Below are 14,944 nucleotides of genomic sequence, written 5' to 3'. Positions count from 1 at the left end.
TTATTCCATCGGTCCGGTCAATAATATCGAGATCTGGGATTACTATTTATGATTTTTACAGTCAATTAGAGTGTGGCTTCTTCATATGCAACCAGGCCACGTGAGCCATGATAACGTTGATGTAATGGCCATGGTCTACACTAATAGCTTAAAGCATTTTCAAATAAAAATACTTGTAATGCTACTGTAGTAGTGAGAATCTCTATAGGATTAACCCTACATTGGAAAGAACCTGGATATTATCTGTTACACTTACACTTACTTGGTTTAATGGATTTGAGAGTAGACAGAGGTCTGGAGCAGATGCTATCATTGATGATTGTAGCTGCTGGATCACATGAGTGAATTGATGCTGGATCGACTACGAGTTTGGGACGTGAGTGCGCGTCCCGAAGAGAGTGTGGCGTTGGCGTTGCACTTTTTCCTCACCTGGGCATCGCGCGGCGCCTTTACGCACAACGGGGCAGCCGCGCAGTCCTGCGCTCGCCTTCATGACGCTATCTGTACCTTCAATGACAACGCCGCTTTGGAGCGAGTGAGCGCCCCTACTCATCTTTCTTCCTGCTCTCCTCATGATGCTCCATCCTTCCATCTATCGAGTCATGTTGAGTCATGTTTTCAAAAGTGTTTTCCGTCGATTATTGCAATTGGGTAATGTCCGCTTCCATGTGAAACCTAAACATAGGCTATTTTTTGAGTCGTGCTCATCTCTAGTTCATTACACGCATGAAATTCGCAACCAAAAGGATAACAAGCGCCTAAACCTCAGGTAGATGTGTAATTAACCCACTGGTGCGGAAGGATTTACGTCTTTGTGATTTTGTTTAACTCGCATCATTACCATTTCGCAGAAATATTTTTTGAGAGTGATAGTATTCAAGGAATGCTTAAAACGCTGTTTCCTTGTAGATTATCTTTCTCCTCTTCCGAATCGATAGTATGATTCAGGCAACATTCAATGGACAGTCAGATTTAATCAAGGACAACAGTTTAATATTATCCGTATCTCCGTCTGGCCAATCCTTCAAATCCAGTGATACAGACATGTTCCACACTGATTCCGAAGATAGCAGCGCCTCTACCTCCAATCCGGAACCTTACTTCTTCTATGCTCCACTACTTAAGGCTTTGTTGGACAATTATCATGACAAGCTACAGATCGAGCAACTGGCACCTCATCTTCCTCATAAATCGGCTAATTTTTTTACCGAGTTTCGGGAGTACTCTATGCACTATCCCAACGAATGGCATGGGTCATTCTTGGACAGTGTAAGCACTGACAACCTAACCTCAGCGTCAAAAATTTTTTTAAATCTGTCACGAATTTTATATTTAGGGAAATTAGCTAGGGTCTAAGCTTGTCGGAGACAATATCAGTCCATTCCGTCGAGAATTTCACCACTCATTGTGGTAAAAAATCTGACTGCTAAATGTTTTGGTGAGGTTAAATCTATTCTAATGTAGTTTCAAAGTGAAATGGAGACCTATACACGAAAGCACATAGTCAACTTATCCACAGAGCAGAGTTTGATGCGAGCTCTGGCAAACGAGTCTCTCATCAAGGCGCGTCGTGAACGCTCCAAGCAAACTGTACTCGCCACCCAACGCCTTGCTGAGTACCATCCAACTCTCACGCCTCCTGGCCACTCAGCAGAGCGCAGTCCGCCCTCCAATATGCTGCGAGTACCAGCACCGACGTCCAATTTTCGCCGTGGCTCTTTCGCCTCTAGGTCGACAGCGTCCCCGGCCTCCCCCCTTGTACCTCCCGAGGGAACCTCGCAACAACTACAACAGCAGTACAAGCGTTCCCCCATGTCCATCGTGGATCCCTTTGATTACCAACTAATGGAGAGGGAGACTCGTGTTCTTGCTAATATCCGACGTAAAAGATGGCTGAATTTGCGCTTCGAATTCGTTCGCGCTTCATCTACTGCTCTATGGTTTTCACCGTATGTCACACGTTCCTTAACAATACTCCAAATTCACCTATGAAAAGTTTTCCCCTACTGTCTCTGTATTTGAACTTGCTTAAAGTTTTTGGTACTTATAAACTTAATTAAAGTCATCATTGCATCCCTCGAAAAAATCAAGGATGTTTACCTTAAAACACATGCAGGAAATAAGTTTTTGTTGGCATTCAAAGGTTGTTATGATCTTCGTTAAGAGTCCTGAAAAATACTCATTTCTCATTCCAAATTATTATTTTTTTGGGCACTCCTACGGTTTTGGACATTTTCTTGTTTTAAACAACGACTCTCCAAATTACTGGTCAGGAAAGAAGATCATTTGCTCATTTAGGTACTTTCAAAGGGCCAAAAATGTCAATCCGAACATATAAATAATGTAAAATATTGAACACTGACCAAAATATCATCCTTTAAGGTGCAAAATGCTTTATCAATATAAGGATTCTAATGATGTAGCGCCGTGTGCCTTCTTCCCGTTTTTCCGGTTAAGCTTTCTGCCAACGGAAACCTTGACGTAAACTCTAGAACGCTGCGCTGGTCAGAAATCTTTCGGTGGTTGTAAACTGCTGTAATGCTAGTTGCCTTGGATGTAAGCTACTAGGAGCTAATAGTCAGTCGATTCTGATGGACCGTGAACTTGGTTTTGCAGGCAATAAATATCTACTATAACACGTTTGAACGCGGTATATTTGGTTTAAACGTAGGAATAATAACACTGCCAGCTGATTTTATTTTACTGATATTCAGTAATTTTTTGCAGATTTCCGCAAGAGATTCGGTGGCGCCTCTCTGACCTCGAGTCATCGTTTCGGATGCGAAGTATGATGGAGCCGAATCCCTGGTTCTCGAAGCACCTGTCGGCAAGTGAGGAGCGTGATGGTTTTATCCGGAAGCTCTCCACCCTTGAAGACGGCAAAAGGCTACTTCAAAAATTGAGTACAGTCATCAGTGATGAACAGCTGTGTGTTCTCCTCCAACAGACGGAAGGGAAGAATGTGACATCAAAGTATCCCCTTGTCGATGAAGATCCTAGCAGACCTCCATTGATGAGGAGTCTCTCCGCTGTGCAGTGTGGGGTACTGTCTGCGTTGGCATTTGACCAGACAGGCGTTCTTCGACAGAGGATACGCAAGGGATCCCTGGTGGGCTATAAGGACTTGAAGGGTGATTTCGTTGCTGACGATGATTGGAAAATGATTAAACAGGGGGACTCCGATAAGTCCTGTGACAAGTAAGTTGTCCATGAAGACTTTTTCTTTCGGACCATGACTGCTTGAAACGTTTGCTTCAAATACGCTTTTCTAATATTCTCCATTCTTACCTCAGGTGGTTATGGTGTCCCGCACTTTTGAATTTGCCTCAAGACTTCTTTTTTATCTCATTTTATCATGACCATAGTGATTTGACTTATTTTAAAAGTTGCTCACTGTTGCAGTCTGTTCTTAGATTAGATTCCAATTCAAGCACCGAACTATCGAAGGCCTCCAATGATTCTGACCAAGCAAAATCGGAAATTGATGAATTTTCTGTGAATAGTTCTGTTACTACGGACGATTATGCAAAAACGCATGAGAAGTTGGTGAAAGGTGGCGTAAAGGAAAAAACAAGTGGAGAGGGTGTGGGGGATGACGAAGAAGAGGAAGAGGAGTTGGTGCTCCCAGCTTCACTTTTCTTTGAGGAACCCGCTCCACTGAAGGGTGAAGTAATGCGAGCCCCATGCCAACTCATTTCTCTTATCCGAATCGTACCAGGGTGGTTTGCCATAACGCCAACTTCATTGCACTTCTTACAGAATCGCGCTGAGCCAGTCTCGTTCGAGATTGATGTTGCTGGCGATGGTAAGTGTAATACTGTTAGAAACTGAAGTCTTTAGGCTGTCATGGTTTATACAAACATTTAAAAATATCATTGTTCTCATGCATTCTGACATCCTTCTCTGATTGCTCTTAAGATCAATTCCGTAAAAGCGAGTGCACAAAAGATTTCTCCATTGTGCTCAGCATGAATGATATTCGAGAAGTTCATCTTTGTCGCTACAATTTACGACGTTCAGCAATCGAAATATTTCTAATTGACCTTCAAAACTATCTCTTCAACTTCCCTGCTAACGTAAGTCGCTTACTTGGCCTTGACTTTACTGACGTCTTATAAGTAAACACTTACATGGTTGGTTTTTCGAAAAAGAACCGATTCGCATAGCCTAGTTCGATCTAGACAAACTCTTATCCTCAATACGAAATCTTTTTAGCAGCAATTTACTATCTGAATTTCAGTATCGGAACAAGATCTACACTTGCATCATGAGTCACAACATGCCTCAGTTGATCTACCGCAAGGGTCGTAGTCCGGCGGAGGTGTTCAAGTTCTCGCGACTTATGGAGGTGGGTTTTAAGTGATTGCATGTTAATGCAAAATTCGTTACCTTGTTCTTTTTTGCTCATTTTCTTCAAGCGGTTTTTGTATGTTCTGGTGCTGTGATTTAATAAACCAATGGGACACATTGCTGCTAACCTGTTTTTTTTTCCACCAAGTAATGGTTAAAATGGTTTCCTTGAGGTGGGCAAATTGTTATTGATATTGATATTCATGCATAAACACTGCTATTGGGGTGGCTATGAGTGTGGCGCTTTGGCAGAATATGGCGTATCAATTCGTCAGGTGGTTCAAAGCCGCAAAAGTGCACACCAAGTGATCGTGCGATGGCTTGTTGAATTTAGCTATTTCACTGAACCTAAGCTTAAATGACCACTAGCGATTCGGATATGTGACTTTTGCATCTATTGTTATTGTTATTTTCTCTCATTCATTTTCAAAATAATAACGATTTAATTCCGGGCGCAACAATTTTGGTGAGGAAATCGACTGCATGAAGTTTCGCAAATGAATCAAGATGTACAGAATACTAACAGGACAAATCTGACTTTGCTGTCAATTTTTTGCGATAACCCATCGTCTTCGGTCGAGACCATAGGCCCGCTTCTCCCACACTTTTCCTACGGGTTGATGAATCATGAAATTAGCCCTGGATGCCAACTAAGACAAGCGTTTGAAAGCAATGTGTGTGCGTTGTCGTTGCCAATAGGAAAAAAGTTAATAACAACCTTTTAATAGGTTAGAAGTTGGACAATTTATCAGATTAGAAGCTCCGGGTTACGCGGACTCTGTAAATAGATGTCTTTCCAACAGGCAGAATCTAGATAGGTAGCTACAATCTTATTTGGCCCAACTGAACGTGAACTCACGTTGGACTCGATGCCTTGAACGGTTTTCGCAGGCTCCTCTTCCTATTTTCTTAGATTCAGAGGGCTAAACATCCTCTATTATTCAGCATTAATAGTGAAATAATGCTGAACACGCAGAACAGTCTCTTGGATAAAAAGGAATTGACTCTGGACATAACTCTTACTGTCTGGACAAGGCCTAGCTCCAAACGCCAGGCCCCCTTCCCCTTGCACCTCGATTGGCTCTCCCGCGCCTTACCAGTAAAAGTTAAGCCTCCTTTCTAAATGTCCCTGCACCCTTTACTAGCCACACTCACTTGGTCGCGCTTGCCTGCTTTGAGTGGGAAGGGGGTCCGCTGGCGTATTCATTCCTTCAACGCTGACACAAAGGTACATGCTAGGGCGAGCGGACCATACCCCACTCTCCCCCTCTCAGCAACTTCCACCATACCTGCACACACACATGCAGGAATCTTTCAATGCATTCGTCCGCTACAAAAGGTTCTTATGTTTTCCACCCAAATATCGCGCATGGTTGCTTTAATATATGTGTATGTATAGTTGTGTGATAAATTGACATGACCTACGTGCAGGAGGGATAGTTGCACCACCTTGAATTGACTTATGTGCCTCTGGGTCGTGGGTATGTTGGCGACAAACTGAACAAGACGCAGAGATTTATAGCTAATGCGGGAAGGTAGATTATTTGGAGCTGCTTTCAAGCCTAGTGAATTGGAATTTTGACATACTCAACGGCAATCACTATCGATGCTTCTATTTAGGTATTTGCAACGGCTGGAAAAGCGACTATGCAATTTTGCTATCGCAGAGCGAGTAAGCGTCATCGAACTCGTAATCAACTCACTTGCAACACTTTAGATTTCTGTGGAACCTCGTGAAGTGTTTGATAGTTAACCTAGAAATAAATCATGTTTTGTATCTCTAACGCTTTATAATTGGAGAGCGAATGATGTTCAACTTGAGTTCTGTCTCTTCTCTGTGTAGCGTTGGGCTAATCGCGAGATCTCGAATTTCGAGTATTTGATGCGCCTCAATACAATTGCTGGTCGAACTTACAACGATCTGAGTCAATACCCGGTGGTACGTTTTCGTCCCATTTACTATTCCTTGTTTTACTACTGTTATCACTCTACTTTTTTCATTCACCAATATTTCTTCTGTGTCTTCGCACGAAAGCCCCCATTCATAGACGAGTAATTAGTTCCTTCGCATTGGCCTACCTTTCGTTAGAGACTTCATATGCGTACAGTGGTGATCGAGAGGCTATCATTTAGATTACCGACGGTATCTTCATTCATGTTTCGGCTGGATCAGCGTTTTTTTTTTTATTCTACAATCATCGGAATCGCCTAATTCCTACCTTATATGGCGTGATTATTTCTTACTTTCTTCTATCTTACTAGTGAGAATTTAGTCTTGACGAATTTTCATTTAACACCCAGCCTGAATTTGCTATAATTTGAAAGCGGACCGAATCTGTAACGTGCCTCAATGAAGTTTAATCGTACCACTTTTCCAGCCGAGTCATTCATGCTTCTTTTTGATTTCAGTTATTCATTTTTTAGTGAAGTTAGAATTCTATTACAGCAATTTTGCTTGGAAATTATCAGGTTTAATACTTCAACCCAATGTTAATTTACAAGCTTGCTGGTTTTACACTGGGAAAGTTCTTCTTACAGGCAGACTGTTGAATCCCGTTATTTCCCACTATTTTATTGTAATGCTTAACGATGATTAGTTATTGTCTGGTACGAGACAGTAGATGCGGAACCTCATTAAAACAAGTGGCGGCATACACATTGTGTGCATGAGGACCTGACTATAAGACAAATGGGTAATCCTGATTCATGCGTTGTTTCCATTGGCGTGTGATATTTCCCATATAAGATTTCGCATCCCCGTCTTGCACAGCCACTGGAGCATTTCGGTTTTGGGTAGGTTCCTGCGGATCCGACATCCCAGACACAAATCAATGCTCTCTTTTTCACTTTTCACTGTATTGCTAAAATTCTAAATATGGCAGAAGTATGCCTAACAAAAACATCCATTATTTACATCCCATCGCCGACATCGAGTAATGACTGTCCTTAGGATACACCAACGCAGCGATAGATTGGGGGTGTGCCTGGCTGTGGTTTGGGTGTCTGGTTTGAAGAACTTATCTGATATGATGCTTTTTTGACAAAACCAATGATTTATTTAAATGTCGGCATATGTGTGCCTTTTATTTGATTAATTTCGCTAAAATTAGAACAGCCTCTGTAAACACTTTAACTGTATATTCTCCCATAGTGACCACTGCTCACGACTGCTATTGTTTGATCATTTGATAGTCCATCAGCAGTTTTAATCACTGAAACATTTCGAATAAATTGGTGGATTATTATTTACGCTTCTATGCTACTTATAGATTTCCAATGGCGTCACAGGAATACGTTCAGTTTGGGTTTAACAGAAATGCAATGCCCTGCATTCATGTCAGCAACTGAGCGTCCCGCTTTTGATGCTAACGGAACCACATACAGTGCACTTCATTTCACGGAGAAGTTGACACTTGGCCAAAGAATGATAAACAGTTGTCGAGCCTCCTCAGTCGCTGGTGTGTTTGTATTTGCACAACTTTGTCAGTGCTACATGAATAGCAATTTTGATAAGCATGACATCAGCGGTATGCACGCTTTCACGGTGCTTCCACAAAATGAATCATCACATCTTTACTGCCGGGCCAGATGGTGCAGTTCTTGATGTGTATTTGAACCAATTCAGAGCCGATCAAGTCGTAAGAATAGCTGATCTGTTAGTAAATAATCCTGCAAATTTTGTGCTTCTGCATTGGTCTCTTCCGCATTCATTGCCCTTGTAGTAGGGTGAGAGCACTTGGGGTCCCCACTGGTCCATCCTCCAGCATCCTTGAAATGTTCAGAAACATTCAGATAGAAGTGCCGTCTTTACTCGTTTGTTGGAATTGGCATTTGGTTTTCGCGCTTATTTCGAGTTTGGGGCGGTATTAACAAGATAGGTTTCCATAGCTGATCACTCTATCATTTCTCTTTCCAGGTTAAATATTGCGAAGTTAAATTGCTTTGAGTGTCAGCAGTGGAACCTCACTGGCTGTATCCAATATAGTCAAACCTTTAATGATTTTACAGTAGCTTTAGGGGTTTGGTGTGGGATACTGGAGAATGGCATATTAGGTTATGGTATTTCCAATGTAGTTTTTAGTATATAACAAAATGTGTTCGTCACACACGAATACTAAAAGCAAATTACAGCCAAACGCTTTTTCTGTACATTGATTTACAACAGAAATGCTTGAATTTTTTTTCACTGATTTCAAAGTTTACTATCTCCACGGCAACGTACCTTCCACTTCTATCTTATGATCTCGTCTACTTGCGTCTGCCATAGTTTTGCAGACGTATGGACTATACGTGTTGAATTGCTGTGTGCAACTTGAATTAAATGTAGATCCAAGCGCATGCATACAGTTACGAAGTTAGTCCAGGTTAACTAAACAAAACTAGGTTGTCGTCCATGTTGAGGCAACGGAATAGCAAGGCTAAAAGGTACCTCGTTCCTATTAGCGAATGTCTGCTAATTTCTGTCGCTTCGCGCTGCAGCGGCACCGCAACATTATCTTTGGGTTGTGAAAGCAAATTGCGATCCCTCATAATATGGTGAAATATTGTGTCCAGTGATGTGATGGAAAAGCTTTGAAGAGTGTACTCATTGTCGGAGGAGGAAGTTTCGCATCAAATGGGCGTAATACTACCAGCACTGGTATTAAATGCTGGCTATATCATGAATTAAAGTAATCCGATTGCTGTTTTATATAGCATTGTAGCATTTTAGTCGTAGATATAATCAAATTGTTATGCACGCTTTAAAGGAAGACAAAATCTTTGCGACTGGATATCGTGGTTACACCCAGTTAAATTTTAAAGTCATTTTTCAATCCAGTTATGAATTCAATGTTAAATGACTATCGAAGTGTGTGATCTTCAGAGTCACGTTTCATATCGCATTTATTCTAGTCAGCCAAGCAAGTAAAATTAGTCTCCTTTACCTTTTCAAAATTGGGACAATAAATTGGAAAGTTGATTTTTTATGCTGTTGTAGGCGAATTTCCTCCTTTGCACCAACTTTGCACTGGTTTGTTAAGTTTGATTTATTCAATGATTTTTGTATACAGCTCAGTGTACTCCCCGTAATGCGTGTGCGAAATCGGGCATCTCAGGTCTCTCGTTTTCATCGGATCGGTGTGAAAATTTAGGCACATCGGTGAATAAGCTGCTTTACCATTCGCCTTTCAATTCAGGGGTTTAAGCGAATGAGCGGTTTTGTTGCTCGAACTCGTTTTTCGTAAATCATCAGCAAGCTACTTTCTTGGCTCTACCAGAAATTCGATTTAATCGAAAAAGAGGAAAGTTGCCTCAACAATTAACCTTGAAATTTATTCACTTTGTGTGCCGATCTATAGTAAATAGCACCAAGATGCGAGCAGGGAGTCTACGGTATAAAACACCCATAGTTTTGGTTTTTAATGCATTTGAATTTGTTTTCTGTTCAGTGAAATACCACTCTCTGTTCAAATTTCCTTTCTTCGTGTAAACACATTCATCAATTTTAGTATGTTGACTTTTTAAAAAAGTTGTTACTGGCGATAGTAGAAAGTGAAACAGTATCACACAGCTTAAGTCTTGGAGACATCGAAATGATATATCTTAAATTTTTTGGAAAATGGTATTAACAATACGCACGTTCAGATGGAATACCTTGAAGTGAAGCATTTATGTGTTTTGTGCTACAACTAATCAGCGTCTGATTTTGCCGATGCTTCGCTAATAGAAGAATGGGAATATGTACACATAATTGACGGGGACCACTTAATTTTCCCTTAGCTACCCTGGATTTTGGCAGACTACACTTCGAAGCAGTTGGACTTTAATGAACCTGCTACATTTCGAGATCTCTCTCGACCCATTGGCATTGTCAACCCTAACAATATTACCACCGTTCGCGAAAAGTAAGTTTTAGTTTTTAATCAGCATCGAGTGATTGAAACACCCTTCTTGATGCATGCAATAACTTTCATTGTTCGAAACAATTCAGCCTTAATTTGCATTGTGGTTTGTCATCCAAGGGTGCGATGTGTTCCGTTGGAATTCACTTGAGCTACTAAGTAATTTTGATTGCATCCAACATTCGAACATGGAAATACCCACTCTTTCATCACGTGCCAAATTTTATCAATTAATGCAATCTTACTCCTATAGTCGAGTTAAAATGAAAGCTATTAGCTCGGGGACATGAGACATTCATTTCTGCTGAATAAGTCCCTGGTCATTTCAGCCTTTCCTAACGGTTATTTGCCATTAAGTGTTCAAACACCAAACCGTTTTTCTAATACTAAAAGCCAAAGGAAAGGTGACCCTTGGGCTGTTAGGAGAACTCCAGATCGACTTTTACCGTTAGTGAGCATGCGGGAACAAAGCAAACTACCTACATTTTTGATTGTGAAATTTTTTTAATGTGGGATTTTAGTATAAAGGACCAATAAAGTCGAGATGATAACTGAGTTTTGACCCATCTCTATTTTTTCCACGACTGCAACTCACAAAACATTAACTTATATCCTATCGGTATTGAGCAATTTTTTCAGTATCATCACGAATATTCTTTGCTGTGTAAACCGACAGCACTCGCATTTTACGATTCTTCTCCTGCATCTTTGGCTGATGACACCAAGGACAAAAGAATTCTGTGCCTAAAGGCTTGCATCTTTTCATTTAAGCTTTCTGTGTTGAGCCTTGTTGAGGCTCAACGTCCCAATCCTCCTATATTTGTTGTATGCACTGATTTAAAAACGGCAAGAGTGCATAGAATATGTCATCGCGATTAAGTTCAAATAACTTTTTGCAAGCTAAAACAATGACTGTTGTTAACATTTTACGTGAATTGAATTCTCTTTACTTAGTCCTGCGGCCTCGAGATCACAAATATTAGGTTGTAAGCTCTTTAATCCATTCTAGCACGATTGCTCCAAATCTCATTTCACCATTTTCCGATCCCAAGACGCTGCGTTCTGCTTCAGCTACATAACCTTGCCCCCTATTCCGTTCATTCCTTCAGGTGCATCACTTGGTACTTTTGTTTGAAGCAATCACATAGATTAAGGTCCCTTGATAAATAGTTGTATTCAATTTTTTGGAATGAGTCCCCATCCGAAAATGACGATTTCATCAACCAAGTTTCGAACTAAAAAACAAGTTCTCAGGTTAACTTCGTTCTTTTTTTTACAAAGGTATGAGTCGTTCGAGGATCCCAGCGGTGAGATATCCAAGTTCCACTACGGTACACACTATTCCAGTGCAGCAGGAGTCATGCACTACCTCGTTCGAATCGAGCCTTTCACCAGCCTTCACATCCATCTTCAAGGCCAACGGTGTGCATTCAATTGAAACTTAGAAGTTGACTTCTTTAATACCCATAGTCTCATATATATCCGTCCTACAAGCTACTCATGAGAAAGCACTTTCACAATATCAATAACTGCCCTCAAGAGTTGTAGCGCTACCATTTACTGTGTATTCTGCCCTTCCACTCTTATTTATCCAGGTTCGATATAGCGGATCGCCAATTCAACTCAATACCTACGGCTTGGTCGTTGATAATGTCCAGCCCCTATGACAACCGTGAACTCATCCCCGAATTCTTCTACTTCCCCGACTTTTTGCGGAACGACAACGGTAAGCATCTCATCCATGCCAACCTCCTCCCCATCTACCATGTCATGCTACTAGCACGAACAAGCAACCTTTCCCGCCCTCCTGTCGGTGGTAGTTTCAGCTTGCCGTCAACGTAAAAATACATAACCTTTCTATATGCGAGGAGAAGTTGTAATTTTTTCACATACCTCACTGGTAGACAAGCATTTTGCGTTTTCTTTCTCTATTTGGCACTTTTGCTAGTTTTGTTGGTCCGCTTCTGTCTGCCAGGGAAGGCTGGGTAGACATTTCTCCTTCATTTATTCTTAACCTTATTTACGCATCTGTATCTTACTCCCTTCGCTAAGTCAAATCAACATTCACCTATCCCATGCATGAGGCTTTGGGTTACTGCTGAACCTGCTTAAGATAAAAACCGGATTTGATACATTTTTGTCGAAGTTAATTGTTGCGTAAACGATCCATTTTATATCCACCACTTTTCTGTATATTAATTGACTCACAAAACACAAAATAGGCCTCACACACTGTTTAATGGGCAAGACCGTTTTCTTGATTCAGTGTTATCGTAATCGTTTAAATTATAACTCGAGTATTCTTGCCAAAAACCTTACAGCAGAGTACATCATAGTAACGGTGATTGATTTTTAGTTTCTTCCGCAATATTTTAGTAAGAGAAAATCTAGGTTAATGTTCTGCATGTACGGTTGCTGAACGTAACCATGGCAATCGAGTCAGTTGTAGATGGCCTAGTTATTTGTATGATTGAATCCTTCGAAGTCGCACTGACACGATATAATCTGTATAGATTCGATTACATTAAGCGAAGTATAAATGAACATACCTTCCCATTCTAGCCATGTGGGTTGAAGCTCGTAACTTTATGCCAAATTGAGTCCTATCCTTAATGATTGACTTTTAACAAGGAATGCGCGGCGGAGAAACAGTCCAGTTATTGCAACTCTTCACGTTTGATTTCTAAGATCTGTGCGTAATGTATCATATGGAATTCCAAAGATGCTAAACAGAACTAGTGTAATGTTTTTTAAGTCAAACACGTTCGATAGTAATGCTCCAATCCATTTCGCTTGCATTATCATTTGCAAGTTAGCTAAAGTTGAAGCATCAGGCAGTTGAAATCGCATGTAGTCTTTCAAATGCGATAATTATTTAAAAGACTTGTGATTTTTTGCTTTTATTTTACTTACCTGAGTGTTCGAGCATTTCAAAAGATCTGTAGTTACCAATCCTTACCAACAGAGAACCTTTTAATACATGTGTGGGGTATTGAGGCTCGCAACCTGAAACGTTTAAATTATCGGCAAGAATATTCTTCTGCACTCTTTGAAAAGTGTCTGATACGACACTTCATGGGCGCTAGACGTTTCACCTAGCCCAGTTTACCAGACTTCTAACAAAAGAATGTCTAAAGGCAGATGATTTTATCTTACCTCCTCAAAATGAAGGTCACTACTAGGATGGGTTGCGATGCACAATAAGTAGCGCAGCACGGTCTGGCATTTGCCAAGGATGTACATTAGCTTAAATAACCATAAAAGATGTACTGCTTGTGCACACTCTCAGGATCTTTATTGTCGTCATCGTAGGGGTAGAGGTTGCATACTTATTCTATGCTGATTTCCAATGGTAAATGCATCGAATAAAATAAGGACATTTCATGTTATTGGTATAATAGAGGCGTAAGTTAAAGCAAGAATATTTCCGTGATTTTGATAGATCCAATCTCAAGCTTTACGCATGTTTTATATGTAGCCCAGCTTATCAGCAAGTACGTTTATTTGGCAGCAGGCAGCTCTCGGTAAAACACTTGTTAATTATGAAACAGGGTAGCAACTTTGCCAGGTTATCTACTTAACGGGGTTCTCTCTGGCACAATGTCTCAGGTTTGGTTTATTTTGTTAACGCTTACCTTGCATTGCTACCTTTGAATCGTATTCCTATTACGACAGTTTTCGTACTATCAATATGTTTCGTATGTGTAACTGCTCAAGTTCATACTGTTTAAACTTAACTTGTATCTGCAGGCTTTGACCTGGGTCGTCCACAACTGAGTGGCGAAAAGGTGAATGATGTGGAACTTCCCCCATGGGCATCGACACCTGAAGAGTTCATTCGCATTCACCGAGGGGCCCTTGAATCCGACCATGTTTCTGCCAACCTCCACAAATGGATTGATCTCATCTTTGGGTGTGCTGAACTTTCACTTTCTTTGATGAGTCTCTCTAATATAAAAGAATGCCAAAATTACCTAAAGGCAGGTAGTGGTACCGGGCCTTGCCCGCTTATGTATTGGTAGCCTACTTATGAGAAAGTCGTTTTATAATTTGGGTATGAATAGCTAAACTTGGTGACCATTTCCAATTTTAAGCCGTATTCAACTTTTTAACAAAGCATTAATTCAGTGTAAAAAAGTGCGAGTATGGATGGAAGGTTTAACTATCAATGGTTCAAATTGGCTTTTCTGTAGTTTTCTCGGTGAAATTCAGTAGAAATTCAATTTTTATTTTCTTACGATGTGCATTTGTCTCATTTGTTTTTTTATTTAAATAGGCGGATTAGAAAAAATCATGAAAAATTATGCAATTTTATCTCGTGAGCTCTCACTCATTGCCTGGAAGTGAATAGTTGAAAATCATGACCTTATTGACTATTTCTTTGGGCCCCTTAGTTATGACTCTCTTTCCTAGCACTAAAACTATTTTCTCTTTTTCTATTTTAAATGTCTTTTTGAAAATGTGCTAAGTTGTAAGTGAGTGCCTGAACGCACGATATGCTTTGACTTCTTAATGTCCTCAAACTGTAATTTACGTCACGAATGCACATTTGACGGCGCAAGAGAATTCAACAGGTGGCTGCGCGTTCATGTGTTTGCAATTTGCTGCGAAAATACCCTTCCCTCTGTTAGCTGCCTTCATCCGTGCTTCTGAATTTGCAGCTACGTTTTAACACAATCAGCACCACAAGGATTCTGCATAGGTGGAAATGT

General features: G+C 40.6%; 1 protein-coding gene across 1 annotated transcript in view; it reads left to right on the top strand. All coding sequences in view use genetic code 11, as the record gives it.

Moving 5' to 3' along the window:
- Positions 1 to 14,944, top strand: part of EGR_03012 (Neurobeachin-like protein 2) — a gene marked incomplete at both ends in the record, with an annotated part of 49,043 nt that overhangs the window by 23,013 nt on the left and 11,086 nt on the right. Inside the window, 13 exons of the mRNA XM_024492261.1 lie at positions 326 to 535; positions 910 to 1,269; positions 1,465 to 1,949; positions 2,728 to 3,198; positions 3,414 to 3,805; positions 3,919 to 4,076; positions 4,241 to 4,348; positions 5,264 to 5,449; positions 6,194 to 6,289; positions 10,111 to 10,235; positions 11,514 to 11,654; positions 11,828 to 11,958; positions 13,983 to 14,145. Of these exons, the coding sequence (XP_024353456.1) occupies positions 326 to 535; positions 910 to 1,269; positions 1,465 to 1,949; positions 2,728 to 3,198; positions 3,414 to 3,805; positions 3,919 to 4,076; positions 4,241 to 4,348; positions 5,264 to 5,449; positions 6,194 to 6,289; positions 10,111 to 10,235; positions 11,514 to 11,654; positions 11,828 to 11,958; positions 13,983 to 14,145 (3,026 nt within the window). The remainder of the gene's footprint in view (positions 1 to 325; positions 536 to 909; positions 1,270 to 1,464; positions 1,950 to 2,727; positions 3,199 to 3,413; positions 3,806 to 3,918; positions 4,077 to 4,240; positions 4,349 to 5,263; positions 5,450 to 6,193; positions 6,290 to 10,110; positions 10,236 to 11,513; positions 11,655 to 11,827; positions 11,959 to 13,982; positions 14,146 to 14,944) is intronic.

The sequence above is a fragment of the Echinococcus granulosus genome, assembly GCF_000524195.1.
Source record: "Echinococcus granulosus chromosome Unknown EG_S00014, whole genome shotgun sequence".
NCBI lineage: Eukaryota > Metazoa > Platyhelminthes > Cestoda > Cyclophyllidea > Taeniidae > Echinococcus > Echinococcus granulosus.
This window is presented reverse-complemented; position numbering and strand designations above follow the sequence as displayed.